This window comes from Canis lupus, chromosome 19, assembly GCF_048164855.1.
Source record: "Canis lupus baileyi chromosome 19, mCanLup2.hap1, whole genome shotgun sequence".
NCBI classification, from domain to species: domain Eukaryota; kingdom Metazoa; phylum Chordata; class Mammalia; order Carnivora; family Canidae; genus Canis; species Canis lupus.
Window position 1 is genome coordinate 35,449,573 of NC_132856.1, and position 27,544 is coordinate 35,477,116.

The following is a 27,544-nucleotide window of genomic DNA, read 5'->3' on the forward strand; positions in this document are numbered from 1 at the left end:
GAGACACAGGCAGAAGAAGAAGAAGGCTCCATGCTGGGAACCCGATGTGGGACTCAATCCCGGGTCTCCAGGATCACACCCCGGGCTGAAGGCGGTGCTAAACTGCTGAGCCACCTGGGCTGCCCCATCATTTACAATTTTAACCATTTTTATTTTTATTTTTTAAATTTAAATTCAATTTGCCAATATATAGTATGTCATTAGTTTCAGATGTCTTTTTCAGTAACTCATCAGTTGCATGTAACACACAGTGCTTATCACATCACATGTCCGCCTTATGCCTGTCACTCAATTACTCCATCCCCCCACCAACCTCCCCTTCAGAACTCTCATTTTGTTTCCCAGAGAAGGGTTTCTCATGGTTTGTCTTCTTCTCTGATTTTTCCCCATTGAGTTTCCCCTCCTTCCCTTATGGTCCATTCCACTATTTCTTATATTCTGCATACAAGTGAAACCACATAATTATCTTTCTCTGATTAACTTATTTTGCTTAGCATAATACCCTCTAGTTCCATCTACATCAAAGCAAATGGTAAGTATTCGTCCTTTCTGATGGCTGAGTAATATTCCATTGTGTATATATACATATATATGTACATGTATATGTATATATGTATATATACAGCTTCTTTATCTATTCATCTGTTGAAGGACATCTTGGTTCCTTCCATAGTTTGGCTGTTGTGGACATTGCTGCTATGAACATTGAGGTGCTAGTGCCCCTTCATTTCACATCTGTATCTTTGGGGTAAATACCCAGTAGTGCAATTGTTGGGTTGTAGGATAGATCTATTTTTAACTCTTGAGGAACCTTCATACTGTTTTCCAGAGTGACTGTACCAGCTTGTATTCCTACCAACAGTGTAAGAGGGTTCCTCTTTCTTCAATCCTCACCAACATTTGTTATTTCCTGTCTTTGTTAATTTTAGCCATTCTAACTGGTATAAAGTATCTCGTGGTTTTGATTTGTATTTCCCTGATGACAAGTGATATGGAACATTTTTTCATGTGTCTATTGGCCATTTGTAATGTCTTATTTGGAGAAATGTCTTCTGCCTATTTCTTGACTGGATTATTTGTTTTTTGGGTGTTGAGTTTGAGAAGTTCTTTATAGATCTTAGATACTAGCCCTATATCTGATATGTCATTTGTGAGTGTCTTCTCCCATTCTGTAGGTTGCCCTTTAGTTTTGTTGACTGTTTCCTTTGCTGTGCAGAAGCTTTTTATCTTGATGAAATTCCAATAGTTCATTTTTTGCTTTTGTTTCCTATGCCTCTAGTGATGTGACTTGCAAGAATTAACCATTTTTAAATGTACACTCTTGTGGTATTGAGTACATTCATAATGTTGTGAAACCATTAGGACCATCCATTTCCTTTTTTTTTTTTTTTTTTTTTAGAGAAGGAGGGAGAGAGAAAAGGAGAATGAGAGAGAGAAAGAGAGAGAATGAAAGAGAATATTAACCAGGCTCCATGTCCAGCATGGAGCCAGATGGGGGGCTGGATCTCACAACCCAGAGATTATGACCTGAGATGAAATCAAGAGTTAGATGCTTAACTGACTGAGCCACTCAGATGGAGCCCCCATCTCCAGATTTTTTACATTATCCCAAATGGAAACTCCATACCCATTAAACAATGACTCCGTGTTCCTTCCTACCCCAGCTTCTTGGCAACCATTATTCTGTTTTCTGTCTCTATGAATTTGACTGTTCTAGGTATCTCATGCAAGTGGAATCATACAATATTTGTCCCTTTGTATCTAACTTAATTCACTCAGCATGTATTTTCAAGGCCCATCCTTGATGTAGCATGAATGAGAATTTCATTCCTTCTTTTTTTTAAAATTTTTTAAAAATTTCATTCCTTCTTAAGGATGAATATTACTCCATTGTATTTATGTACCACATTTTATTTATCCATTCATCCATGGATGGAAGTTTAGTTTGTTTCTACCTTTTGACTATTGTGAATAATGCTTCTGTAAACACTGGTGTATAAACATCTCTGCCAGTTGTTTTTTAGGGTGATTAGTTTTCTTGTACTTCTATCTTGCACCCTGTAAGAGTAGAGTGGTTTTCCAGGGTTCAAAAGAAGTTTTCAGTAAGGATGCTGATATTAGCAGTGTAAAGTCCTTTGGAGCACTCTAATATGTTCAAGTCAGAGGGACATGAGTAGGACACTTAACAGCATCTACTCATAAGGCTGTTATACAAGTAAGTGGAGAAGCTGGTATTTGAATCTTGAACTCTTGACTCAAAGTCCATGCTTTTAATTGCTCTGTACTGAGCTGCCTTTAATTTTAAGTATAATAGTACTGGGATACAAAGGTGAATGATTAGACATGGTTATTGCCTTTAAAGATCTATCAGGGTTGAATCATCTGTCTTGCAAAATGTTCATGGGAAGATCACTTCCAGATTACTTTGTGCAATCTGGAACTCACAGAGCCAATGATTGTAAGATGGAATCACAGATAGGAGGTGCATGGTCTCCTTTCTCTTGACATCCTGTGGTGAGGCATGCTTGGGCCAAACGTGACTGGACTCTTCATGGCACTGTGCTCCAGGGCAAGCACTCACATATGTGGTGATCATTGGTGTTGTGAGTTCCAGCCAAACCCATTGACGTTTCCTGTCATTCATTTGAGCTGTTTGCATAACTATATTATCTCAGTAGGATTTATCCTCCTTCAAGCCTTTTCAACATTGCCTTCCTCTTGATGTCCAAGCATTAGGAACAGCTATTTGTTAGGAAAGAAATCAGGGTCCAGGAATGATAAAGAGAATACATTTGGAGGCAGTTGAAATGGTTGGTGATGTGTATGTATGCCTGAAAAGACATAACTTGCAAGCGATTTGCATTTGTCTAGAGACCTAACATGAGATATTTTATCCCTGAAAGAATGACATTACCGGATTGGTATTGTGGCAAAAGGAAGAAAGAGATGAGAAATTAATCAGTGAGAAAATGCTGCTCTGTATTTTAGCCTAAATGTTAAATATTTTGTTTTAGTGTTGTATTTGTGGGAGATGGGTATATTAATCAGACACTGCCAAGTTATGCTGAGATAACAACCTCCAAATCTCAGTGGTTTGTTTCTCTCTCGTGGGTTGTCTGTGGTACTATCCTACATTGTCTTTATTCTGGTTCTCAGGCGGAAGGAATGGTCACTTTCTTGGATGAGCCAGTCTCACTGTAAAGAAGAAACCAATGGATTGTGCATAAGATGGCTCTTACAACTTCTGTGTGGATATGGCCTGTGTTACTTTGGTTCACATCGCAATGGCAAAACAAGTCAAATGGCCAAGCCCAATGTCAGAGGGGCAGGAAGGACTCTCCTTTTATGGGAAACAGACTGTAGGGATGAGATAACTAGAGAGGGACAGTGAATATTTTGAACAAATGATGCAATTTTTGCACTGGCAAAAATTTTACCCTTATGTGCAAATTGCTTAGCAACCTTTTTAATCAGCCAATCTTTGTAGAGCTGTTGCAACATGTCTAATATTGTTATTCCTCTTTTATACATAAAGAAGAAACATATTGTGCTTAAGGGTCTAGTTCTCTTCCTGGAATCCATGTAAAACCACCCACATAAGTAATATTATTAAATCTAATTATTTAGTCAATTTACTGTCTTTTAAGAACTGATCATAGAGAATGAAGGGAACGTAAGGCTCAGAATTGAGTGCTTTTCATAATCATATGTGAAATTAATAGAGAGCAAAGAACTAATTTTTTTTAAAGATATTTTATTTATTTATGAGAGATACAGAGAGAGAGGCAGAGACATAGGGAGAGAGAGAAGCAGGCTCATCACAGGGAGCCTGATATGGGACTCAATCCCGGATCAGATCCCGAGATCGCGCCCTAAGCCGAAGACAGATGCTCAACTGCTGAGCCACCAGGGGTCCTCAAAGAAATAATTATTAACAACAAGATGGATCATCCTTTAATGTTGATGATGATGAGAGGTGTACTCTGTATTTACTAAGCTTCAGGCATTGAGCTGAGCACTTGTGCTTTCTTTGATTTAATCAGGACTCACCTTAGTTTTGTGAAGTAGCCATTGTTATTCACTGAAGCTCAGAGAGATTTGTTAACCGGCTCAAGGTTAAACAAATAATAAATGTGGGATTCAGGATTCAAACAGATAATAAATATGGGTCTCAGGACTTAACTAGAATTTCTCAAAGATGGATGAGATACCTTTTAAAGAAATAATTTGTAGAACCCCAGGGTTGACTTAAATTACTGTATTATAGTAATTGTAATATGTAATGTGTAATGGATGTAATATGTAATGTGTAATGATTCTAATGGTAATATGTAATGTAACTGCAGGTGAGGGTTTTTTTTTTTTTTTTTTAGCTCCTATGCCTTTATAAAATCTAAATCAATTTAGAAGTTAAATATACTTCAAGGCACCTGGCTGGCTTAGTTGGTGGACTATGTGACTCTTTTTTTTTTTTTTTTTAAGATTTTATTTATCTATTCATGATAGACGTAGATAGAGAAAGAGAGGCAGAGACACAGGCAGAGGGAGAAGCAGACTCCATGCCAGGAGCCCGACGTGGGACTCGATCCTGGGACTCCAGAATTGTGCCCTGGGCCAAAGGCAGGCGGTATACCGCTGAGCCACCCAGGGATCCCGACTATGTGACTCTTAATCTTGGGGTGGTGGGTTTAATCCCCATGTTGGGTGTAGGGATTACTAAAAACAAATAAACAAACTTAAAAAGTAAATACACTTCATATTACTAATTCAAATTGACAAAATTAATTTAACCACATTAACTAAATTGCTGCTTATAACAAATATGATACTATTCTAGGTGGATTCTTTGGCAGTCAACTGGTCTACCTGCTATCTAGTAGGTGGTGATTCCAATTCTCCCACCATATTTACAATATTCAGCTTCTTTGAAACTTAGATTCATGCTGAGGAACTTGACCTCCCTTACCTTTCATTGAGCAAGAACTTGTCATTTAGATTCCCAAGTCTATCTTTTTTTCTTTCTCATTGACCGAAGGTGATTCCTGACGGTAGGGCTTGTTGCTCAAACACAATGGGCATGGCTGCTGTGATGATTAAGGATATCCTTACATTATTTGTTTTCAGAGTATTGAAATAAAAATGACCTTTACTCAGGAGACTTACAAATTCCTTATACATAGCTGTAGATCTATCCCCTCCTCAGTACTTCCTAGGTTAAAAAAACTGGGTTTTCTCTCTCTGGTATTCTGTCTTTCTTTTATAAGACTCTCTCCATTTGAGACCACTCTCTATACTCCTAGAAAGGTTCTCATCTATTTCCAATGTTCACAACACCTGGCAGCCTTGCACAATATCTACAGTTATTGCTCATGTAAACCTGAATAAAGGGGCTCTGACTCCTCTTTGAAATGGAGGTCTCTGGATCTCTGGAAGGTCAGAAACTATATTACAGATTTGTTTTCTAGAAATATTGTTGAAGAGATTTGAACCATGTGCTGTAATTTCCCTTTTAATATACTTTTATATTAGATAAGCTTACCCTTATCTATGTACTAAGAGATTTAACTGAGTTTCTTGATGACTTAATGTAGATATTAACTCTCATAATTTCAGTTTTTTTAATGCATTTCTGAGCAACACTCAGCACTGCCTTGCACTTGGCCCTTGCTATAGGCTCCTGTGATTCCTCCATGGTAATCAGTCATATTTTTAAGAGACCCCAGAATTAAGATATAGCATTTATTCTTTCTCTTCTTTGCAGAATACATAGATGAATACTTGTCTCTAAAATGTGCACATTTAAGCCATTCCCCATCTCTTGCTATTGACTGTACTGTGGTTGTTTTTGTTCTTCTTTTTTTTTTGGAATAGCTTAAAATCTTTGCCAAATTTTTTCCTTGTGTGTGTGATTATGTGTATATTCTTTTCTAGCAAAAGCCTATTTAGACATAATCCTTCATGTTGATTTTAAATGTAGAAAATTTTTGTGTGATTGAGTTTTTAAGGGCATAGGGGTGGAGATGTTATTCCTTACCTTCCTATCACTTTCTCTGGAACACCTGTTGACAGATGGAGAATTTTTTAGTGTAAAGCTGATAATTCCTGAATATTCTTTTTTGTAAGTACACTATAGCTAAAGCTTTGCCAATTGACTTTTTATGTTTGCAGATTAAAGAAAATGCACAGATGTTTCAAAAATGAATCTAAAAACCTTATTTATCTCTTCAGTGCAACCAGCTTAATTTGTTATATTTATGACACTTTATGAGGGAATGAGTAATGTTGTTATAGTCAGTATATTATATTAACTATAATTGTCTTTTTATTTTGGTTTAGCATCTCACTTTTCTATTTTAACTGTTTATTGCTTGAGATTTTGCTATATTTTTAACTCATAGATTTAGCTGTGTACTAAATAGTGATTCCTTTAACAAAAGTTTTTAGGTCTTTCAGGTTTTAAATTTAATTCTTTAGAATGAATTGATAGAGTTTGAAATTAAAACTAAGGAAATGGTTAGTGGAAAGTACAGTTACCTAAATACATGGATATACAGAGTCCTTACTTTATAGTACAGAATATAGTCAACCTCTTCACTTAAGTACCTTACCATAAAATAGAGCCAAGGCAGCTGAACATGTAATCATGCTAAATCTGCACATGGAAAACAGTAATTATAAAACGAGTTTGAGGGAACCAAAGGAGAGAGTAGTGATGTGTGGATGAATGTGTTTGAGTTGCAGAGTGCTTCTTGGAGAATGATAGGAAAGCATTTTTAAAAATCTCTGCTATATCAAGCTTGACTTTTTTTTCCTGATTCATACCATTGTGGAATTTAAAAATGAAATGGCTTATTATTGGGACTTTCAATACCTATAGATGTATAATAGTATAGCCTGAAGATGATGGGAAAATGGACATTTTTCTTTCCAGTTTTAAAAAATGGTTGATGTCTTGAGCAGTTTTGAATAGTAGGCTGTATTTGACTTGTGAGTGTCTGACAAAACAAGCTTCATGGACTGAGAGAATTCTAAGATAACTTGAAATTTCGAAACCAGCATGCCCTGTTCTGGTAGCCTTGAGCTTATCACAGTTAGCTTTATTTGAGCATTAGCTGTATGCTGGGCATTGTGCTAATTACTTTTCTTTTATTATCTTACTTATTCTTTCCCAAATTACTATGAAAAATATTGCTATTATCCCCATTTACAGCTGAGAAAAGTGAGGATTGGAGAAGTTAAGTATTTTGCTTAAGGCTGCACATTGGGAAATTTCAGATGTGTCTTCAACTAGATCTGATTTTGAGGTCCTTTCTTTCCTTTTTAAAAACACTATGTTAGGGCACCTGGGTGGCACAGTTGGTTAAGTGTCCGACTCTTGGTTTTGGTTCAGGTTGTGATCTCAGGGTCAGTCCTGTGTTGGGCTCCATGCTCAGCATGGAGTGTGTTTGGGACTCTCTCTCCCTTTGCCTCTCCCCTGCCCCAGGCATAGGTGCCCTCTCTCCCTCTAAAAATAAATAAATAAATCTTAAAAAATTATTTTAAAAGAACAAACACTATGTCTTACCTTCCTGGCTATAGTAACAAAATTGTTGTTACTAAATGTCATGGAAGTGATTTCAATGATATGATGAAAATATCATAATAGTAACTATGTTCTCTCAAATATTCAAAATTTTTTGCATATCTTCTGTGTACTCTTAGGCCTGGTCAGGAAGAACCCTTGGACAGGGCCTCAGGCTCTGCCTTCATCTGACTGCATCTTCCCCGTGGGGGAAGAGTCTGCAGGGCTGAATGGAAATGCCCACCTGGAGCCTATGTCAGCATTCTAGGGTCCTCTCTGCATACCCACAGGCTTGAGACTCCCTTTCCTAAATGACCCTGAGGTGTCTTCCAGGGTCTGTTTGGACTTTTTTGCCAGGTCTGTCCTCCTGAGGAGAAATCATGCTATCAGTGTGTATACCCTCAGGCCTGGAGTTGCTGTGGGGCACCTATTTGTAAAAATATAGGACAAATGTCAGCAAACTCCTGCCTGTATGCTGAGTCAGCTAACACTTGTTTCTATAAATAAAGTTTTATTGGAACACAGCCACACTCATCTGATTACAGATTGTCTATGGCTGCTTTGGTGCTGAAATGCAGAGTTGAATAGTTGTGACAAAGACTAATGGCCCACAAAATCTAAAACATTTACTATCTGGTGTTTTATAGAAAAGGTTTGGTGCCCTCTGGTCTAGACAAGCTAGCCTGGTGTGCAGGATGCAGAGTTCATGTGTATGGGACCCCCTGGGGTGTGGCTAAGCCAGGGGTGGGGAGAGAAGGATGTTGGCTGGAGACAGGCCTGTCTCTTGCACCATATTTTGGCCAGATCTTTGAAGAATCCAGTTCTTAGTTTAAAATTCAAACTTCACTTTCCACATTTTTATATTTGTCAAGGTAGGAATATAGAATATATTTTATTTATCAGTTTTTAGCTTACTTTATAACTGTAAAATGTATGGATATATGGTACTTGGGCCTCCATTTGTACTCTTGCCCTGGGACCCACAAATGTTAGAAGAACTGTTAAACCCTGGGGTATAGTGTAAGGGTTTAAAGTAGGAGCCCAGAGAGGCCCCAATAAATAATTACACAAATTAATATGGAATTATAAAGTGTAGAAGGGCTTTTGGGTCATATATGGATTGTTCAAAAGCCTTACTCCAAGTTTCATTTGTCCAAATTAAACCAAAAATGCTGGAATCCATCTGCCAGCTTAGCTGGAAGTTTAGGTCTTTCCTCCAGGGCTCGCCCTACCTCTCTCTACCTCTTCCTGTCTTCTCTGACTCCCTTCCCCAGAATTACACTGCCCCAAAGTGAGGGGGGTATGGGTGTAAATTCCACGCCTAAGACCAGAGATGGGTTCTGTCTAACTATTCTGCTATATGATTGCATCTTTGTGCCACAAGGTGTTGCCATTGAGACTTGTCTTCCTCAGACAGAAAGATACTATGGTCCCTACTATATGGTCCTGCAAGGGAGGGTCAACCCAGTTTTTCAGTGGCCAGCTCAGCCACTGGTGTGCCATGCATGGGGCAGCTGATGCAGTTGGTGCCTCACCCACATCTCAGCACTCATGGACTGTATTTGGAACATTTTCTCATAGCTTCCATGTAATGCAGGTTGGAAGTGCCAGGGAAGCAGATGTCTGCCCCTGGGCAATGGATAACTTACCCTTATGGAGGTATAGTTCTGAGGCAGGCTCTACACTTTTTCTCAAAGCTCCTTCAATAGACTGAACCCAGTTTCCCATGGCAGAAACTTCCCTCAAAAAGGACCCCATATTGACTTCTTTCACTTCCATGTTTTAGTGCCAAATTCTTTCCTGAGTCTTTCCTGGGATTACTTTCTAAATGAACCACTTGTACCCAAATCCTTGTCTCAGTGTCTGATTTGGGGAACCCTGCCTGGCACACTTGGACCTCCTCAGGAGTCATAGCCTTTTTTTTTTTTTTTTAAGATTTTGTTTATTTATTCACAGGAGACACAGAGAGAGAGTGAGGCAGAGACATAGGCAGAGGGAGAAACAGTCTCCCTGTGGGGAGCCCAATGTGGGACTGGATTTCAGACACCGAGTGCAAGACACTAGGATCATGCCCTGAGCTGAAGGCAAATGTTCAACCGCTGAGCCACCCAGGTGTCCCAAGGAGTCATATCCTTGTACACAGCATTATGCCCTACTGCACAAGCTCCACATGGCTATGGCATGTTTCTAGGAGTTTCCCTTCTCACCCGCTTTGTCCATACAGGCTTCTCCATGACTTATCTTGAGTCCCAATCAACAGCCTGCATATCTCTTATCTTTTTTTTATTAAAGATTTTATTTATTTATTCATGGACACAGAGAGAGAGAGGCAGAGACACAGACAGAGGGAGAAGCAGGCTCTGTGCAGAGAGCCTGATGTGGGACTCGATCCCAGGTCTCCAGGGTCACACCCCAGGCTGTAGGCGGCGCCAAACCGCTGCGCCACCGGTGCTGCCCCATATTCTCTTTTTTTAAATGAATGAATGAATGAATTAATTAATTAATTTATGATAGTCACACACAGAGAGAGAGAGAGAGAGGCAGAGACACAGGCAGAGGGAGAAGCAGGCTCCATGCACCGGCAGCCCGACGTGGGACTCGATCCCCGGTCTCCAGGATCGCGCCCTGGGCCAAAGGCAGGCGCTAAACCGCTGCGCCACTCAGGGATCCCTGCCCCATATTCTCTTATCTTGAAGTAGTTGTTTTATTCCTGGTAGCTGTAGTATTGTTTGTGACCATGTTCATCTCCCACAGAGCTCACTGAATCTTGGGCTTGTGACTGGAGTATCAGTGATTTTCCTCCAGAATCCTTTGTGCATACTGATTACTCTCCTGTATGGCTTCCTGTTTTGCAAACCAAGAGCCTGAGGAGGTGCAGCTTTGATTGGATCTGTCATACCATGACAAAAGAGCAACATGCTTTGAGAGAATATAGCCAAGAGACCTAATTTGGATGGGATAGACCTTGTAGAGAGTATGCTATTGGATGTTGTGATCCAAGTGATGATTAGGAATGAGCCCTAGAGAGAGAATAGCACAGGTAAAGCTCTGAGTCAGGAAAGGACTTGGTGCAACTGAGCATCAGAAAGAAGACTCAGGCAGAGTCATTGATTAAAATGGCAAGAAAGGAGGCTGGCAGTATTGACATTGGCCAAATCCTGTAGAGCCTCAGGCCATGGAAAGGATTTTGATCTTTGTCCAAAGAGCATTGAGATGTTTTGAAGGGCTTTAAGTGGGTCAGGGGAGGTATTTTGTGACCAGAAATGTACTTTAGAATATGATGTGCGAGACAGAAGGAGGAGGATTAGAAAAGGAGAGATGCTTTGGGAGGGTATGGGAAAGCTGAAGCAAGTCATGCTGCTGTAATAGGGTAGTGACAGTAGAAGTGGAAACAAGGGAGCAGATGAGGACAGATTTTGGATGTAGAATTGATAGGATTTGGTAATGGACTCAAACTGGGTGGTGAAGGAGGATGAATTCTTTTTAAAGATATTTTAGGGGCAACTAGATAGCTCAGTCAGTTAAGTGTCTGACTTTTGGTTTTGGCTTAGGTCATGATCTCAGGGTTGTGAGTTTGGGCCCCCATATCCGGCTTCAGGCTCTGTGTGGAGTCTGAGATTCTTTACCACTTCCTCTCCTTCTCCCTCTCCCTCCCCTCACTCCCCCGATTGTGTTGTTTTCTAAAATAAATGAATAAATTCTTTTAAAATATTTTACTCATTTATTCATTTATTTATTCATGAGAGACAGAGAGAGAGGCAGAGACATAGGCAGAGGGCGGAGCAGGCTCCCTTTGGGAAGCCCGATGCAGGACTTGACCCCAGGACCTCAGGATCACATCCTGAGCCAAAGTGCCCCAAAATATCCTTTTTTTAAAAAAAAAATATTTTATTCATTTAGGGATGACTAGGTGGCTCAGAGGTTGAGCATCTGCCTTTGGCTCAGGATATTTTATATGGGTAAGAGTGATAAAATATAAATGCCTATAGGGGCAAGAATGAAAAGAGAGAATCAGACTGAATATAAGACCATAGGGGGTGGTGGGAACTATGGCAAACTGGAGGGGACATACTCTCTCTTGAAGGTGTAGCTGCTGGTTGATTCTAACTGTTGTTGTCATGCAGGAAAATGGGTTTGACATTGTCTGATTTTTTAGATTTTCAGGAGATGCTGAAATCTGTATTTCAATGTGAAATGTCTGTGTCTCTCTATGCTGGCAACTAGATCAAAATTCTAAAGAACACTGTGCTAGCCATATATAACACATCTGCGGGCAGCATCTGGCTTCTGGGCAGCTGCTTCTTGCTTGAAATTTGTTCTACACTCTGTCTTCCTCTAGAAGAATTTCAGAATTAACTGTAGTCTGTGACACAAAGTTTTTTAAAAGTTGGGGATGCTGAGAAGAAAAAGAGGATATTTTAATTTGGGCTAAAACTTGGGAGATACTGATGATCTCAGCTCACACGGTCTGTCAGCAGGACTCAGGTGATGGGCTGAGGCTGAGATCTGTGGAAATAAACTTAACCTAATTTAGAGCAGATAGAAGGAAGTGCTTTCCTCTTAAAATAGACCATTCCAGACCATGATAGTCTGAGACACTTGAGGTAGACAGAACAAGGCTCTTTTCCACCTTGTTTCTCTCTGAGCTTATAGTTCAAGAGTCCATAAGCCTTTTAAATAATGAGTGGATGAGTGTATGTTTTATTTATGAATCCATATGCAATTAGAGAAAATATTCTTATAGGTTCATAATATCATCTTTGATTTGATTTTGTATTTGAGCCTTAAAGGGAACTTACCCTCAAACTTTGAATTTTATTCATGAGGTGCTTTTGAAGTGAAAGGTGTCATGCAATTAATTTCTTTCGTGTTGCATTCAGCAACATTTGTCTGTTTTTGTGCTCAGTTTAATCTAATTAATAATTTATCCTTCTTGGTATTGTACATTGCAACTACATAAGAAAGCAGGTATTTTTAAGAGTTTATGAGAAAGCTCAATAATTGAGCCTATCTTGGGCTCATAATAGTATTTGAAACAGTAAGATCTTAACTTTGGCCTCATTTCTTATAATGCATTTATAGTTAGGTAGAAAAGCTTAGAAATGGTTACCCTGAAGTCAGTCATGGGAAATAGAAGGCATTATTGCATTATTGATTGCTGAATAAGGTTGATCTCTTTGCTCTTTCTCAGGGATTCATTTTACAGAACTAAAAAAAAATTCAGGATAGACGAGAATTAGGAGACTACAACCCAAAAAAGCCCGAGTGTCAAAACAAGTACCCAAAAATATATCAGGAGACTTAAACACAGCTGGGGGTGTGTGTGGGGGGGTTGTGAGTGACTCAGTAGAACAAGTAGGAATCATGAGGCTTAGGAGGACATGACAGCCATGGGAGCTCTCCTTGGCTTACCTTGTCAATTGGGCGTGCCTCATCTGTGAAATGAACATCACCCTTTGTGCTACAGCTAGCTATAAGGGCAGAATTATTCCAGGAAACCATCTTGCTCTTTGTCAATCTGGAGAAAGAGAGTAATTCCCCAAGTATTGGGCCTAGGTTGCTAACGACAATTTATTGTTAAGAAGCAGATGTGTACTGATGAAGAAATCATTCTGTTACCATTTTGATGGTCTCTGAAATTCCTCTTTGATTTAGTAAGTCCTGTGGAATTGTATGTAATGCCTCTTGTCTGGTGTGCTTTGGAGTAAGCAAGATCCTGTTTCCTCACTTCTTAGACACACATACTCATGATAATGGACTTGTATTCCTTTTGACATTCTGGCTTCTCTGTTGAGTGTTTGAAAAATAAATACAGAATTACATTATTTCTTGTTCTGGTAAGGTCAAAACTCCAACCAGTCATTATTTTGATCTTCTGAATTTCCCTCTGAGAGATCAATTTTGATTCTTTTGGATCACCTTTATGTCCTTGCCCTTAAAGCAGCGCCTGGTCCCTGTAATCATCTGCTCCTCAAACCAAGTTAGATCTGAGATGAAGAAGACTCAGAGAAAGTCTATTCTAATAGGTAAAATTTCCATAGATAGAAGCTGTGTCTCAGCATTCAACACTGGAAATTAGGCTGATGCTTAAAAAGTAATTATTACATGAATAAATCCAAATGTTCAGTGAAACATTTTCAGGTTTTTTGAAGGGAAAAAGGAATCTCTCACCAAATAAATTTGGGAAGAGCTACATTACATGCTCACTATTAGAAGAGTCACAGTACACATTAGTGTCCTAAAGTCTCTGAAACATCTTGGTGTAAAATCAAAACCCTGTTAGTCTTGTTTATCTAAACATTTGCCAAACTGTTGAGGAAGCAGTGGCATAAAGCAGAACTGGTGTAGCACGCTATTGGTACTTAAATACTTCTTAAGGTGTATTTACTGAATATGTAGAGCTATGATCCTGAGTTGGATAATTCAAGTATTTTTGATAGCCTTGAGAGAAGATGGTGACTTCCAGAATATATTGAGAGTAAAGAGTAGAGGCTGCTGGAGGTGAAGTAGTCAAGGGTAAGGATGGGAGTATAAATTGTTTCAACATTTCTAGGGAATTTTGATAGTGGGTATCAAGAGTCTTTAAATTTTGATCTTGTAATTCTACTTCTGGAACTTTATCCTAAGGAAATAATAGGAGATGTATACAAATCTTCATCAATCAGAATACTAATTATGGTATTTCCATTTTAAAAAGAAGTTATCTAGGTGTCCCAAAATAGATGATTGGTTGAATAAATGATTATATAACCATTGAGTGAAATATTAGTGACTGTTTCGCTTCTTTTGCTGCATAGCAACAACCAACTTCCCCTTCCCCAAACTTCGGAGACTTTAAGCAAAAATTCATTATTTCCTATCACTCTTTGGGTTGATTGGGTGATCCTTCTGTTACACATAGGGTTGGCTATCACTCATGCACCTAATTTCAGCTGGCTGGGCTGGAAGATCTAAGATGCCTATCTTCAGAGTGTGGTGTCTTAGTGCTGGCTCTTAGCTGGGATACCTTAGTTCTCCTTCTTGTAGCCTCACTTCATGTGATGTCTCAGCTTCTGGGATTTTTCTGTGAGCTCTCTTTCCAGTAAGCTAGCTTGGACCTTAAATCTCTGATTTTTAAGGCTGCTATGCCTCTTTAGAGCTAGGCTCAGACCTGGAACAGTGTCACTTCTGCAGCATCTGCTGGTCCAAGCAGTCATAAGGCCTGTCTAGATTCAGGTGGAAGAGAAATAGAATCCACTTCCTTGTGGAAGGCGAGACAAAGGTGTACAGGAAGAGAAGTTGGTGGCCATCTTGGAGACTCATGGTAGCCATTAAAAATCATGTTTTATTAAGACATTTTATGGCATTAATGTTAAGTGGAAAAAAGAAGATGACATTGAGATAAAACATTAAAGAAAATGGAAAGTACAATATTTTATATAGAATATAACAACTAATTTTGTTTAAAATTACATACACAGGCACTTAAAAAGAATTGGAAGGAACAACATCAACTTATTAACAGATATTGTCTATCAGTGCCAGGATTGGGAGTGTTTTCATTTTCTTCAGTATGCATATCTATACTTTAAAATTTTTCTATTATCACCTATCAGCTGTTTTAACAATTAAGGAAACTGATAATTTATTGGGTCAACTGGAAAGTCTTTGACAAATTTCAAAGATTAGAAACATGTATGTTATATTTCATGATCCCATGCCAAAAATTAGAATCAGTCAAAATTAGAACCAATTAGCCAAAAACTTTTAACTACTTTAATATTTAAATATATCTTTCTGAATAATCCCTGGCATAGGAAAAAATTCAAAAGAGAAATAGAAAGCTAATTTATAGATGACAAGAGTTCTAAACATAAAATCCTGGAATACGCAGCCAATGTATATAATTTTACATACATTCATCAGAAAATATGATTGAAGATAAATGAACACTTTATACAAAAAGGCAAAGTAAACACAAAGAAAGTATAAATTATTATTAATGATAAAGAGATACTGATGAAATGGAAGACAGAATGTAGTAAAATGTATCAATAAAACAAAAGTTATATCTTTAAAACACTAAAAAAGTACACAAACATTTGTCATATGGTTGTCAAGAAAAACAAAAATACAAACAACATTAGGAATAAGATGGGGGCATAACTGGAGGAGATTTAAAAACAATTTTTTTTTGAGATTTAAAAATTTTTAAGGAAAAATTACACAAAGCAATACCAGTAAAACTGAAAACTCTGAATGGAATGGACTGTTGCTTAAGAAACATTTTAATGATCATTGGTACAAAATAGGTAACACACCTGAGTAGATCATTAAGCATAGTGAAAAATAAAAGGTAATCAACAACCCAGCCCACTGAGTTTTATGGGTGTGTTCTGCCAAACATTTCAGGGATAGAGAAGTCTCTTACTATGCTAACTGTTCCAGAAAATCTGAAAAATGGAAAGCTTCTCAGCCCATTCCATTACACTAACATAAACCTGATACTATACCTAGAAAGAGAACCCAAGGAAACATGGGAGCTATTGTTAACATGTTTTGCTCTTTAACTAGAGAAACATTGTTTCAAATAAGTTACTATATGTTTGTATATAGTATGTTATCTGTGTGTTGTGTGCCCGTGTGTTTCCAAAATGATCAGATACACTTTTTATTTATTTATTTATTTATTTATTATTATTTAAATTATTATTGTTATTTTTTTAAATCAGATCCACTTTTTGTTGATTATTGCAATTCACCAAAGCCTAGGTCAGTTAGGCTGGTAAAATCACCAAAGATGAAATCTGTGTGGGTATACATTTTGTCAAGTTTGAATTGGGACCTCTAACCTAGCTAGAGACCTCAGAAATATCTGCTTCTATACACAAGAGGAGAAGACAGGGGATGACAAGTTAGATTTCATCACTTCTAGGAAGACAACTCTATAAGTGGTGGCTCAGTTAGAATCTAGATTCCTAGATTCTAAGCATAGAAAAAGATAACAAATTCATTTAGCTGTTGGAATTATAGAAGGGAAGTTCATAGTGATGAACACCTATATTAAGAAAAAAAGAAAGATCTCACATAAATATCCTAACTTTACACCTTAAGGAACTAGAGAAAGAAGAATAAACTAAGGCTAAAGTTAGTAGAAGGAAGAAAATCACAAATATCAGAGCAGAAATAAATGAAATAGAGACTAAAAAGACAATGTAAAAGATCTTTGTTATAGAAAATTTCACGCATACAAATAAAAGCAAGAGAAAGAAAACCACTTGGAATGCCAACACTGTTAACATTTTGATGTGTGTTGTCCCAGTCTTTTCTGTAAGTTAGCATGTATGTACGTGTGTTATATAGAGTAAACCATAAACATGTTTTGTAGTCTGTTTTCCCCACCCCTGCCCCAACTAGTATGTCATGAACATCTTCCATTTCATTAACTATTCATGTTGTAGCCACATTATTCTATTTGGTGTCTGTCTCTCTCATTATTTATGTAACTATCCTATTGTTGGAACTGTTGATTTATCTTTTCTATAGAACAGATTATTATGCAAAAATCTTAGATACAAAATGATTTTTGCATATTTTCAAGTGAAAGAATATAAAGCTCTGAGCAACATAAACATATGAAACTAAGTTCCTTAGTTAGAATCAGGAGTATAATTCTTTGTAGGAACTTTTTAGGGAAAGGAGGAGACTTTATGGAAAAATATTTCTTCATACTATATATGAGGACTCTTTAGGGTATAAAGCACAGATACCCCAAATAGAATTGAATGTGATGAAAAAAGAAACTTATAAGTGAATGTATCCGTTGTCTGTTGCTCCAGTAATGCTGCAAAACATCCAGCTGCAGAACATCAGTCAGTGACATACTAAGAAGTGTTTGTTTAGTCCATATTTGTATTGGGCTCATTGGATGTCAGCTAGACTTGCTCATGCATCTGTGGCCCGCTGCTGGTTGGCTAGGCAGCTCTGCTGATCTTGGCTGAGCTTGCTCAAATGTTTTGGGGTTGGTTAGCTGTTGGCTAGGACACCTTGACTCTATTTTATATTTCTCATCTTCCAGCAAGCTAGTCTGGGTATATTCTAATTACTATTGCAGAGGAAAATGAACAAGAGAGTAAAGACACAAGTGCTACTACTTCAGGCCTCTGCTTCCTTCACACATGCTACCACCTATGGGCCAAAGCAAATCATATGAGTGAACTCAGAGTCAGATTGGGAAGGCACTGCCAAGGACACAGACGCAGGAAAGGATAAAGAACTTGGGCCATTAATGCAGTCAGTCTACCTGGCACATGTAACTAAAATGGCTTGGGGTAGATGTACCTTCAATGACTGCAGGGTGTCAAGTGACCCAGGGTGTCAAGTGATGTCACTTGGTTTGATTTCATACTATCTAAAGTTTGGCTTTGCTTTCCTTTGCATTAGCTTCACTTCTAGGGAAGCCATTTCCACATCAGAAGCTCCATCTCAAAAACAATTCTAGCTGTAAAAGAGCTTACTTTCCTAGTTATTTCCAGCTAAAGTATGGTATAAATCTTTTTGGGCCAATGTGGGTCACATGCCCATCTCTAACCTAAAGTCACTCAGCTACTTAGTGTTAGAGTGGAAATTTGAACCTTCTTTTGTGTCTTTCCAAAATCTGTGGTCTTAGTGTCTAAAAGGTGAAGAAAAATAAAGTACGCTAAGAGGAAGAGCAGGAGGCCATGATGTACCCCAGTAAGGCCATTTGGGTCCTAACACTGAAGGGATAATCGCAACCCTGTAGCCCAGCCACATAAAATTCTGCACCAAAGTACTTGACTAACCATGTCAGGGAGCTTCTACTACTTTTCTCCAAGGGATATGGGACCAGGAACTCTAACATGGTGTATTGTTTCCTTGTGCCATGTCTGTTTAGGTGTGAATTAGTGTGGAGTGAATATTTAGGTCAATCAAAATGCAAAAGAAATCCCAAAACACCAGCCTGAAAGAAGTGTGTGAAGAGAGAAAAAGACAGGACTACCATTTTCTCTGGTAATAGCATTTAGGATCTGGCTAGATATATAAGAGTCTTGATGGTTGAGCCACCTCTTTTTCTTCTAGCTCCAAAATGGCCAATAGGTTCCAACACCTGAGTCAATGTGAGCTGATTGGTGGTAAACTATCTAGAGTATTGTGTTGAGAAGAGTTCCTACCTTGGTGGAAATGAGGACTAGTGATGTCTGGAATGTGTACAGGAGGGGGACATAAAAACATGCTTGGCTGTTATTTGATATCCTAGGAAGCAAATGCTTCTCAGAGTCGCTGTTAAGCCACTTGTGTATGAGGGTCATGCCCTTAGGATAATGGAGTATTTTATAGCTAGAATTCTACGACGAATTCTATGGTGAATTTTCTAGAGGCCCCACTGTCACTTAGCACAAGTTAAAATGCAGAGCTTCATTTTCCTGAGGAAAAATGAGCTGCTTCTCTGTTCTGAGAACTTTTAAGCTTGTTTGGGAGCAAGGTGGAAGAAATATACAAAATGTTCACATATAGTAAGTAAAGTTTGGGGCCACTTTCTCAAAAATAGAATACGGTGTGACTGTTTATTGTTCATGTATCTATCATTATCATCATTGACCCATCAATATATTTTTAAAAATATAATCTGAATCTGAGTTCTGAAGTTTATTTTTTATTCTCTTTTTCTTCCCTCTTTTTCAGATCTCTGGAGCCTTTTTCTGGTACAGATTGTGAAAAGAATGAATTGAAAATTCTGGCCAATAGTGGAAATATTGGCTTAACCCTCAACTTAGTATAGTATTCCTTCTCTTCAGTAGCACCTCATAGTAGAAGAAAAAAATGTATGGAAGTGCAAGAACAATCACCAATCTGGAAGGTAGCCCTTCTAGATCTCCTCGTTTGCCAAGGTCTCCTCGTTTGGGCCACAGAAGAACAAGCAGTGGGGGTGGTGGAGGAACAGGCAAGACACTGTCCATGGAGAATATCCAGTCCCTTAATGCGGCCTATGCTACGTCTGGACCTATGTATCTGAGTGATCATGAGGGGGTGGCTTCGACAACTTACCCAAAGGGCACCATGACTCTGGGAAGGGCCACAAATAGAGCTGTATATGGAGGCCGAGTCACAGCCATGGGGAGTAGTCCCAATATTGCTTCTGCTGGACTTTCCCACACAGATGTTCTTTCATACACGGATCAACATGGTGGTCTGACTAGCTCATCCCATCATCACCACCACCAGGTCCCCTCCATGTTGAGGCAGGTAAGGGATAGCACAATGTTAGACCTTCAAGCCCAGCTCAAGGAACTTCAGAGAGAGAATGACCTTCTCCGGAAAGAACTAGACATCAAGGATAGCAAGTTAGGATCTTCCATGAATAGTATCAAGACCTTCTGGAGTCCTGAGCTCAAGAAGGAGAGAGTCTTGAGGAAAGAAGAAGCAGCCCGAATGTCTGTCCTCAAGGAGCAGATGAGGGTTTCCCATGAAGAAAATCAGGTAGGTTATGACTTACCTCAGTGTGTGTTTCAGCCTTGGCTTCTCACTGAGTAGTTGATGCTTTTCAGATGGCACCACAACCTGTGCAGAAGAAAGTTTGGCATCATCAAGAAAACTATGGTTTAGTTCATGTTTGACTTAGAGACTACAAAAGGGCATAAAAAATATGAAATTATAGTTTGTGATCTTATTTTCCAATGACTTTTTCATACAGTTGTAGAAGAGGGGACATCATCTTCATTGCCTAACTTTTATACTCGGTTAATTTTTTTTTCTTTTTCAGCACTAACAACAGCAGCTCAGGTGTACTGCCCTCTGCACCGAAGAGGAACATGTTAATTTTTGCAAGAGTAGACACTTTAATGGCAACATTTAGAGAGCCACATTTGACTGGTGAATTATTTATTTTTGAAGTTACAGCAACTTTATTTCCTTCTAGAATGAGTGGAGTTTATTCTCTAGACAGCAAACCAAATAATATTAAACAAAATAATATTCAACTAGGTGGAATGGGTTTGGTATCATGTTAGAGAAACACAAAAACTTTTAACATGGCCTTTCCTTTATCCATTCATATTACATAAGCATGTACTATGTGCAAGGTACCTTCTTACTCTTCTTTGATCTATCTTGCATGTTATATAGCAAGATTAGTTTTCCCTGTGTCTACTTGCAGTTATGCCATTTCTCTGCTCTAAAGCCCTCAGTAATTACTTATTGCCTTCATAGTGAAATCTGTCTCTTAGGCTGAGCTGACAACACCTTCATTTGGAAGGCCTGAGCCAGCCTTTCCAACCTTATCTCAGAATGGGCACATCTCCTATGTTACCTGCACTACAACTTGGTAATTCCTGCACTGACTCAGGGTTTTCCCCCTCCAGTCCTTTGCTCTTTCTGTTCCCTTTCCCTAGTGGCCTTCTCAGCACTCCCTCTCCTTGCCTCTTCCCTTTCAGTGTCTGCTGGTCTCCATTTCCAAATCCTACCTATTTTGTGGGGCTCATTTCTCTACTGCTGTCTTCATAAGGGCTTTATGAGTCCAACATGCCTGGGTTTAAATCCCAGCTTCACCTCTTACTAGTAATGAGATTAGTGTTATGAGACTGGAAGAAGAGAGTACCGTATCATTTCGTGGAAAAATTTCCAGATATCATTTAACTTTGTAGAAATTTAAGATAATTCTAACTTGGCTGAACTAGATTCTTTGATAATTGGTCTTGATGTTGGCCTCATGAAGCTCTCTGCCTTTCTTGGGGTTATCTGCTGGCCCTCCTATCTGTTTCCCTGGATACCACCCCTTGGAGTCCAGGTATCTTTAGAAGCACTTCTGATCTGTATGAGAATCTGCTCTTCATTCTGCTTCTGCATATAAAAAGCAATCACTTTATCCCTTTGACTATCTGACAGAGCCTCTGCTTGTTTTCAGATGTGGAAATGTGATTTTTAGTTGGAGGAGAAAGTTTTGTTCTTCAATCCTAAATCAAATTAATGCTTTTCACTATTATTTCTGCTTTTTTCCCCCCTGACTTTGCTGGTTCATGATGTCCTTGTGAACCTGTTACTGCTATGTGTATTTCCCTAGTTCTATACTGGTTTTCTTCTTTTTTAGTTGTTTTGGAAAATGGTTACAGCAGTTTAGAAATGATGCAAGTAGTGACAAGAGATTTCAAAAGCCATTCTTTAAATTGTCAGCTCTAAAATTACTTTTATTTATGCTGCTATCATTAAATTTTTTTTGAGCATAGATCCCCACTTATACACATATTTATTTATAAACTACATGATATGCTATTATGCTAATGTATTATGTGTTTTTTCTGACATCTACACAGAATTAAATATGGAAGTGACTAAATAAAATAAATAATATATTGATGTACATTTTAATGACACACAAAACCTTCTTGCTGTTGTAAAAAACATTTTAAACCCCTTGTATATTTCATAAAAGTTAGTTTAGTTTAAACTAGGAAATATTCGTAATTCTACTTAACTGTCCCATGTTGCCATCAGCTAGAAACAAGTGAATGCTTGAGAGTGCTTCCAATAACCCTTCCAAATTCTGGAAACTACTATGATCACAGGCGATCTTGGACATTATGGGTGCCATATGACTATGTGACATATGATCCAGTAAAAGCCCCGGTATTAATCTATAAGTAATGTGCATTTTCTTTCTTAGATTAAAAATGTGAAAGGAGGAAGAAGCATGGAGAGTTTGAAAAGTCAATTTCTTGCAGTATGAGGTAGTATTGTGAAGTAAAGAATATAAACATTGACCAAAAGCAAGTTATTTTTTAAAAATTGAAGCATCTCTCCTTCTCCTATGGGAATTATACCAGGATCTGTTTTAGGGGTATATGAGTACCTGCTTCAGGATAGGGTAGATCCTGCTGCAGCAATCAAATCTCGCTGGCTTAACACATCAAGAATCCTTTCTTATTCACCTGAAGTGTGAAGTAGGTCAGGTGACTCTCCAAGGTAACCCTCCTCCAGGCAGTGACTCAAGATCCAGGGTTTCTGCATCTTGGCACATGGCTTTAAGAGTTGCTACACCAGAGAAGGGGGGTGCATGGAGATAGCACATTGGCTCCTAGTTCCTTGGACTAGAAGTGACACAATTGCAGGGGCTTGGGAGGTATAGTATAGTCCTTACCTCTTTCCAGGAAGGAGAGTCAAAGATGAAGGGATGCTAGAAATTTCTACCAGTGGGGTTTTTGTGTTTGTCAAAAAGTGGAGCTAGAGGAAATAAAATTTGGGGAACAATCCAGACTTCTGCTGTTGCTGCTGTTTCTATTATTACTGCTACTGCTACCAATAGACATCTGTTGAGGGCTTACTATATGCCACACATTGTTCTTGGAGCTTTGTGTACATTATCTTATTTACTGTTTGCTTCAATTATTTGGAGTAGGTGCTAGACTTTTCACATTTTACAGATGAAAAATAAATGTAGAAAGAACAAGCAGCTTGCCCAATTCACATAGCTAGTTAATGAGAGAGTTGGCTATACGGCTTTGGTCTGGTTCATGCCAATGTCTAAGACTTAACTTTATGTTCCCTAACTCCTTATAGGATCACTGAGCTGTGAATATAATCTTAGTAAAATAGGAAGATTATATGTGTTAGATGAAAAAAATGAGTAGTTCTGATAGAATGATTAAGAATGTGATTTAGTTTAATTGGGATTTTTATTCTTAATTAGGAATTTATTTCTTTTTCTCAGAAGTGGTTTTTTGTGCTGTTTAGAGTTCTACATTTACTATAACTGACTATAATTTCCCTTTAGAGTAAAGAATCTTTTTTTTTTTAAAGATTTTATTTATTTATTCATAGAGACACACACAGAGAGAGGCAGAGACACAGGCAGAGGGAAAAGCGGGCTCCATGCAGAGAGCCTGATGTGGGACTCCATCCAGGGTCTCCAGGTTCACGCCCTGGGCTGCAGGCGGTGCTAAACTGTTGCACCACCGGGGTTGCCCCTGCGCCACCGGGGTTGCCCTAGAGTAAAGAATCTTCCAAACTTTTTCTATATGGAAGAAAATAACGTAAAGGACAGGAGGGACGTTTGATTGTGGTTTCTTACGCACAACAACCAGAGACTGCATCTACAAATGTAGTTCTACCAGTGGGTATTTGGATAATTAGAAGTTTACTAACCTAAATTCAGATGATCTAAAACAATTTGAACTATACTATATGAATACAAATGGGAAGCAAGTCCATCATAGAGTGGAGGTCAGGAAGCTCAAGTGCTCTTGTATATGAAATTCATGGTTCTTTGTATTTAATGCTTAGTAATACAAACCTTTACCTTTATGTGCAGTGTTGAAGAGGGCTCCCACTTATCAATTCTTTTGCAGAATATTTTGAAGTTCTAGTGATTCTGTCCAAGGGAGCTGAACCCAACTCCAGATCCAAGGGAGGATGTTGAATATTCTTCCTGTGTATAGGAAGTACAGGACTATATGGAACCTTGGAGGCAATGGGTAGGGCACTGTGACCAAATTTCTTATGTGCAAAGAGTAAATACTCAAGTTCTTGGATGGATATTCAACTCCAGACCTCCTCCCCACTCCTCTCACCCAGGTTCTCTCCAAGGCCCTACTTCTCAGCCATGTAGATCTACATGAATAAAAATACATGTGGGACCACCAAGAGTTGCAGTATTGGCATTTGGAGTCATTGGCATGTTTGTAATAAACTGGGGTGCATGGATGCACAGTTACACTTACATTATCACTTGTGCTTTTTGCTTCATGATGTACTTTCTTGAATGGAAGAAGAGAGTGGTGGAGTATTATAGACAGCTGATGTTTTGGAATGATGTGAACCTATAGCCTGTGCTCTCAATGTCACAACCGTACACTGATTTGAAGAGAAGTGAGAAGAAATGATTTGGAGTGGATGTTTGGTTGCCACTTGAGGCAGTTCCCTTAATATTTGTAATAGCCTATGGAGTTAGGGTGGATGTTGGGGACAGGAGAGTGCAAGTACTAGAAAGTTAAGTGAAATAATTTTCTCCAAAAGTTTATATGATTATCTTTTCTTTAAAGCTCCATTTATTTACCTGCATGATAGAGATCAGAGAGGGAAAACATGGTAGAGAAGAAATTTTCAGAAAGTTCATAAGGACTTATGTCTTATAGTTCAATGCATATAAGTTAATGACTTTTCATATTCTAGAATTTTTTGGTAATTATTAACTTTATATTTTTAATAGACTACTTTTTCCGAATTAGATGTGTATTCAGCAATTTTGAGACATTTTCCTAACACTTGCATGGCTAGCCAAGGATCTGCATGAATATAAATAGCATCACATGCTGGGAGATTGTACTCGATCTAATATTTACCCATCTTGTGCATGCAGAAGTGGGGCAAGGTCACTGGGAAACGTAACCTAAGAAGTGTAAGTAAACCTGCCTGGGAAGGTTTATGGCTTTGAAGCAATGGTTATGTGATCATTTCTATTTCTGGCTTAACACAATAGGAAATAATCCACTTTAAATCAATATTAATCTGGGTTTTTGATGAGTTTTTGAGCTAGTTTCAACATATGATTTATTGGTTCTTATTTTGAGCCTGTAGCTTGAACAGGTCAAGATGGGTCACATTTCCATGTTTCTTTTATCACTGTTTTTTGTTTTATTTGATTAACTGTAGGGCCATTTTACCAGGGGTCATTAAGCTCTGTTCTAAAATACTCCTATCACTGGGAGTGTCCCTGTATGAAGAGCTGTACCAATTGGAAGTGGGCGATAGAATTCACTCTGTCTCCTGTTGGGAAGGTAGTGAGGCAGTTGCACTGTGAAAGGGTGTCCATGAATAGTTAAATGCAGCTGCAGTCACTTTGAGTACTAAGTATTTGTGAAATCAAGGGCTCAATCTTGGAGTGTCCAGATCCATCCAGTTTGTTGATGGGACTTAAATATAGTCACTACTCAGATAGACCTGTGTTATCCCTGTGCCTTCTTTCAGGCTCCATTCCTTCTGCTACTCTGAGCCTGAGATCCACGATCCCTCAAAGCCAGTTTTTTAAAAGTATATCCAGGGAAATGATACTTTCCAGAGGTGATTTTCCAGTCAAATAAACTAGAGACATGAACATCCTAGATATTCCTATCCTGAAAATTCATAATGCATATATTATGGGGTTGAATTATATTCCCCCCCAAAAGATATATTGGAATCTTAATCCCCTGTAACTCAGAATGTGATTTTATTTGGAGATAAGGTCTTTATAGAGGTAATCAAGTTAAAATGAGGTCATTTGGGTGAGCGCTAACCCAATATGTCTGATGTCCTTACCAAAAGGGGAAATTTGGACACAGACATAAAGATGTACAGAGGGAAGACCATGTGAAGAGACAGGGAGAAGATGGCTATCTAAAATCCAAGGAAAGAGACCTGTATTCTTCACTTACAGTCAGTCCTCCGAAGGAAGCAACTTGGCGATTCCTTGATCTTGATCTTCTAGCCTTCAGATCTGTGAGACAATAAATTTTTTTTGTTTAAGCTACCCAGTTTGTGATACTTTGTTATGGCAGCCCTAACAAACTCATACAATGTATCAGCATGTGAAATGAAATACTCTAACTCTTACAGGTAAAAAAATTAAGGGGGCATCTCAGTAGGTCAGTCAGTTGAACGGGTAAGCATCCTACTTTTGATTTTGGCTCAGGTCTCACGATCTCGGAGTTGTGAGATTGAACCCCCCCATCAGCCTTCATGCTCTGAGGAATCTGCTTGAGATTCTTTCTCCGCCACTACCCCATTAAAATAATTTTAAAAAAAGAAAAACATTTACTAAGTTTGCTTAACCCCAGCAAAAACCATGAAATTTTATCTTAAACCAAGCATCTATGTATTGAACAGCTGTTGCTGCAGTAATGCTGTGTAACAAGCCATTTGTGTAAAAAGACAAGCATTTACCTCTCCCTCATGTATCTGCAGGTTGGGTACAACCTAGTTGGGCAGGGCTGGGCTTGGGACATTAGACTTTAGGATGAAACTTGGCTTCAAATATGTTCTACATGTGTCTACATTCTCCTTAGGACAGAAGCTATTCAGGAATTCATCTTATGGTGGATCACAGATGCCAAGAATCCAACCAAACCACACAGACATATTTAAAGCCTCTGCTTATATCAAGTCTACTAACATTATATTGCCTAAAGCATGTTACACTGCCAAGCCCAAAGTCAGTGGGGTCAGGAGAATGTACCCTCTGCCAAGTCATGTGTATATATATTCTGTTATATATGTTAACATATATATGTTATTATTATATATATATATAGTTTAATATATATATTTTTAAATAGTCTTATTTGTTACCAACTATAAATGTTCCTAGAACTAAGGGAATAAAGGCCACACTTTGGGAAAGACTGCTTCAGGAGTAGCTCTGGAAGCAAGATATTAGTTTGAGACCTGTGAAGATAGATGAGCGCTTTCAGCATGGTCAAGGGTTCCTTCAGTGGCTGGGCCTTCTATAGTGTCCTAGTGATGACTCTTTAATGGCTCGACATCGGGCTTCTCCCTTTCTGCCTTATGTAACTGCCAATGAAATCCAAGTGGGAGATTCTGGGAAAGGTTTTGTTTTCTTAATAAAAAGAGTAAATGTTACCAGCAATGCTCCTTTCCCCTTCTTCCTGTCTTGAGTGTTGATATGTTTCCTGGAGCTATGTCAGCTGTGTAGTAACCATGAAAGAGAGGGTATGCCAAGCACAGAAACTATGTCCTGCCATCTCTGAGCACTTCCAACAGCACCCATAGTGGCTAGTCTCCAAACCGCTAGTCATGTGAGAAAAGCCACTAGTGGTTTAAGTCACTGTTGGTTGGGTGTTCTATTACTCGCAGCTCAATACTTTCCCAAATAATAAAATATAAAATTATTATTAGTTTTTAAAAGATTTTATTTATTTATTCATGAGAGGCACAGGGAGAGAGAGTGAGAGAGAGAGAGAGAGAGAGGCAGAGACACAGGCAGAGGGAGAAGCAGGC

General features: G+C 38.5%; 1 protein-coding gene across 25 annotated transcripts in view; it reads left to right on the plus strand.

The window, feature by feature from the left end:
• Positions 1-27,544, plus strand: part of ERC2 (ELKS/RAB6-interacting/CAST family member 2) — a 906,960-nt gene that overhangs the window by 14,144 nt on the left and 865,272 nt on the right. For all 25 annotated transcript variants that reach the window (XR_012011918.1, XR_012011916.1, XR_012011917.1 and 22 more), the window contains one exon: positions 19,244-20,038. Coding sequence is in view for 22 of the 25 variants with exons in the window: in XM_072785816.1 (XP_072641917.1) it covers positions 19,382-20,038 (657 nt within the window). In the remaining 3 variants the exon portion in view is untranslated. The remainder of the gene's footprint in view (positions 1-19,243; positions 20,039-27,544) is intronic.